This window comes from Parus major, chromosome 26 (genome assembly GCF_001522545.3).
Source record: "Parus major isolate Abel chromosome 26, Parus_major1.1, whole genome shotgun sequence".
Lineage (NCBI taxonomy): Eukaryota > Metazoa > Chordata > Aves > Passeriformes > Paridae > Parus > Parus major.
In genome coordinates, this window is record NC_031795.1 from 5,329,165 (window position 1) to 5,333,388 (window position 4,224).

The following is a 4,224-nucleotide window of genomic DNA, read 5'->3' on the forward strand; positions in this document are numbered from 1 at the left end:
TCCCGGTGCCGCTCCCGCTGCTGGTGCTGCTGCTGCCCGCGCTGCTGCTGTGGCAGCTCGGCGGAGCCCGGGCTGAGGGTAAGCAGGGGCCGCTCGCTCTTTGCTGCCGCGGACGGGCGGTGCCGCTGGGGAAGGGGCGCTCGGAGCGGCGGGCGCGGCGCGGAGCCCCCTGAGGGACCGCGGGCGGGAGCAGCCGGGAGGAGGGATGGGGATCATGGGGATCTATGGGGATCGTGCCTTGCTCCCCGCTCCCTGAGGTGCCCTCGGGGCCTGCCGGGGGGGCGAGGGGAGGCAGGAAGGAAATGGCTGTAAGGCGGTGGTGGAAGCACGGGGGTTTGGGCGGTGGCGCCGGGTTTGGATCGCAGAACCGCGGGGCTCTTGGGCTGGGAGGGAGCTCCGGGCCCATCCCGTCCCACCCCTGCCCTGGGCAGGGACACCTGTGCTGAAACCTCTGTCCAGCCCGGCCTTGGAGCTGATTTTAAGCTCCGCTTTCTTTTTCCCTTAGGGACAGTGAGCTCTGTGAGAGGGGCTGGCTGGTTTGTTTTTCAGGCAGCAAACGGGATGGGTGTATGGTGAGTTAAGCCGTGTGTTTAACTACAGAAAGAGGCTAACAAACAAAATCTAGGGTCTGGAAGGAAGTGCATTGTCTGGGTAGAATGACTAAAGAGCTTGAGGAAACAACGCCCTACACACGTGTGGAGCTGGATGCACTTAAAACCTAAACTAAAAATTTGCAAACGACTTAAATACATCTTTAAACGCTCTTGAATGCTTCATTCTCCTGTTCTGCACCTCGGTGCGTTTCTCTCCTTGTTGCTAAGGTGTTGTGTTGCTTTTTCCTTCCTCTCCCAGGCTCGTGTCCCAAGCCAGACCGGCTGCAGTACGCAGAGCTCGACCAGAGCTCCATGGAAATGCAGGATTTTCCAGTTGGGAGCCAAATCTCCTTTATTTGCCGCCCGGGATACATGAGGGTCAGTGGGATGTCACTCACCTGGACGTGTGGTGATGATTTGGAGTGGTCACCCAAGGGTGTCTTCTGTACAGGTAATTTTTTTGTCCCCCCCTCCTCTTTTTCCCCGCTGATATTTAACGTTTTCACTTGGTTTACAAGTGGGAATTGGGGTTTTGATGTATTTTAAACAAAGCTTGGAAAACGCTGGTGTGGGTAAGAGCAATAAGTGGTGAAGATTTTGTCTTTGTAACTACAAAAATGTAATTTTTTTTTAATTTTTTTTTCCTTCCCCAGTGAGAAAATGTACATACCCAGGAGACTTGGAAAATGGTTATTTTAATCTAACAGATCTTACATTTGGTTCAAAATTGACATTTTTTTGTAAAGAAGGGTAAGTGTTTTGGTGAAGTTAATGAATCCTTTTTTATGTTTACACCAGATTTGAACCAAACCCAAATTTTCTGTTCTAGTTCTGACCTGAAATTCGAATTCTACCTGTAACAAATGAAATTACAGCTAAATTTAATTTGATTCCCTGGTTTAATTATTCTTTGCGTCAACCCTAAGCTTTCTAGTGAGATTTTGCACAACTTGAGTGTTACCTCCAGTGACTTCTTTTAATGCTCCTGTGGCAGAGGGAGTAAATATATATTAATTATCTTTCATTATTGAATAATTAAATCAAAAACACTAAGTAGGTTTTTTTATCTCCTTGAGTATTGGTAATTTTAGGACATTAATATTAGAGGGTATTTCTGAAAATGGTGAGACTTCCACAGTTCCTTAGTGATGTCTCTTTTGTTTCTGTTTTGCTTTCAAAGTGGGACTGTCAGCAAAATAAACAAGATTCTGTTCTCATTGCAACAAAACCTCGGTGTGTTATGTCCCCGTAAGGACAGAACAGAATTAATTACAAGAACCAATTTTTTGGTGCTTGTTGGAGAAATGAGAAATTTAAGTTTCACTTCTTGAAAATTTTTACCTGTTCAGATACAGATTACAGGGTAGTGAAGAGATTACCTGTGATATCAAGGATGAGGGTGTTGGCTGGAGTGGAGCTCTGCCTTCTTGTGAAAGTAAGTAAATTACTGCTGGGTCTGATTTCCTGTTCAGGGGGGGTGGTAATTAATTTACAAACAGCTCTGCCACAACTTTCCAGTATAAAAAATGATGGGAAAACAGGAATGATTTTTTTTTTCTTAACTACTTGGCTTGTGCCTGAGGAATGACCACTGAAAAATGTCAGTTTTTGTGGTAATCATCTCATATTAAAATCAACCTCGTGTTGAAATTGGGGCTGTGTGGTGTGATTTTTGGGCAGCTGTGTCAGATTTTGAACAAAATGACCTTTAAATCAAGGCTTGCTCTTTGAGATGAACCACCTAACCCAGCAAAACCAATTTTTGTGCTTTATTTACAGAAATCCCTTGTGAGCCACCACCCAAAATAGCCAACGGGGTCTACGAGGAAAGTGTCAGCTACGTGTACCAGAGCTCAGTGACCTACAGGTGTCGGGATGTTCCCAAGGGCAGCGATCCCTTCTCCCTCATTGGCAGTGCCACGATCCACTGCACGTCTGATGAACACTCCAATGGAGTTTGGAGTGGGCCACCTCCAGAATGTCGAGGTTGTTGGGGTTTTTAATGCTTTGCTGCAGTGTCTGTGCCTTTCTTTGGAAGCAGGATGGAGTTTTGCCTCTAGGAAAGAAGGAACAAAAGCTCTGGGACAAAGTTCCAGTGGAGGTCACATCAGCGTGGTGGATATTGAATGATTATGAGACAGAATATGACTAAAATTTAAGTTAAAGCTTGAAAAATAACTGTGTGAGTGTCTTGTTGGTAGAAGAGACAAGACCAAGTGGAGGAGCTGGGAGACCACAAATCCCACAGAAGAATTGTGTCAAGGGCAAGGATGTGGGGGTTGGATTAGGAAAAATCCTTTACCTAAAATCACAGCCACTGTGGAAGTGCAGGATTCAATGTTTTTACAAAGGTTCTTCTCCAAAAAAAGTGGTGGAATTTGGCACACAGGGAAAGGATGTTGTGTTTGGTGCAATGTTTGTGTTAACAAATGTTTCCAGGCTTTTGTTTTCGTTTATTAACAAATGCTGGCATTAACAAATGTTTGGCCTCTTTCAGTGGTCAAATGTGAAGACCCCAGAGTTGAAAATGGGAGAAAAATATCTGGATTTGGAAATGCCTACAGTTACAAGGACTCAGTTGTGTTTGAGTGTGAACAAGGCTATTTCTTGGTTGGAGCAGAGGTAATTACCTGTGAAGAAAATAGCACCTGGGTTCCTCCAAAGCCAACTTGTGAGAAAAGTAAGATTTTCTGTAAAATTCTCTTTTCTCTTATGTGTTAAAAGTGTTTTAGCTAAAACAGAGCATCATGGTGTTCTACTGATTTCATGGGTGAAGACAGGAGGAAAGGTGTGGAATGCAGGGGAAAATATTTGATCCAGAGAAGGAGAAGTATGCACAGTGAGGAAAGCTGTAGTATCCTTCTGGAGTAGTGGAAATCTTTGTGTGTCTTTTTCTAGTCAGCTTTTCATCTCCTACTTTCTAGAAATGATTCTAGAGCTCAGAGGAATAATGAACCAGCATGGATTTCTGAGCTGCCACATCACAGACTTTTATTACCTCAATGAATATCTACATTTATTCATTTTTATGATGATTATAATTGTTTTTGTGATGTTTAAATTTTCTGCAGGGAATATTTGTATTTAAAGTTGGGGTAAAGTTCAACTTCTGACATGTGCTGAGCTATTTTTCTTACACAGAAGCAAGTTGTATTTGTGGAATGAGTGACTGAATTATGAAGTAAACTGCATTCTCACTCAATTTGTTCTAAGTTCCTGTGGTAGCTCCTGCAGAGGTGTGTCCTGCCCCAGAGGTCCCCAATGGGCTCCTGGTTCCAGTCAAGGCTGACTATGACAAAGGAGAGTCTGTGCAGATCAGGTGCAACCCTGGCTGCTCCTTCCCTGATGGCTCTGCAGAGGTGACAGTGACCTGTGGAGAGCAGAGGTCCTGGGGTGCTTTACAGCACTGTGCCTGTGAGTGAAATCACTGAAATCAGGAGCAGACTGGCAAGTTTGAAATGTCAGATGTAGCAATATGTTTTTTAATTATTTTTTTATGATTTTTAATGAGTTTTTTATGATTTTTTTATGATTTTTTTATGATTTTTTTATGATTTTTTAATGATTTTTTAATGATTTTTTAATGATTTTTAAAATGATTTTTAAAATGATTTTTAAAATGATTTTTAAA

The 4,224-nt window shown here is 43.3% G+C and overlaps 1 protein-coding gene across 1 annotated transcript in view; it reads left to right on the forward strand.

Moving 5' to 3' along the window:
• Positions 1 to 6: 6 nt before the first annotated feature.
• The window catches only part of CD46 (CD46 molecule), a 12,341-nt gene continuing 8,123 nt past the window's right edge, over positions 7 to 4,224 (forward strand). The window contains exons 1-7 of the mRNA XM_033519957.1: positions 7 to 78; positions 853 to 1,044; positions 1,247 to 1,343; positions 1,943 to 2,028; positions 2,373 to 2,579; positions 3,091 to 3,273; positions 3,819 to 4,007. Of these exons, the coding sequence (XP_033375848.1) occupies positions 906 to 1,044; positions 1,247 to 1,343; positions 1,943 to 2,028; positions 2,373 to 2,579; positions 3,091 to 3,273; positions 3,819 to 4,007 (901 nt within the window). The 5' untranslated portion in view covers positions 7 to 78; positions 853 to 905. The remainder of the gene's footprint in view (positions 79 to 852; positions 1,045 to 1,246; positions 1,344 to 1,942; positions 2,029 to 2,372; positions 2,580 to 3,090; positions 3,274 to 3,818; positions 4,008 to 4,224) is intronic.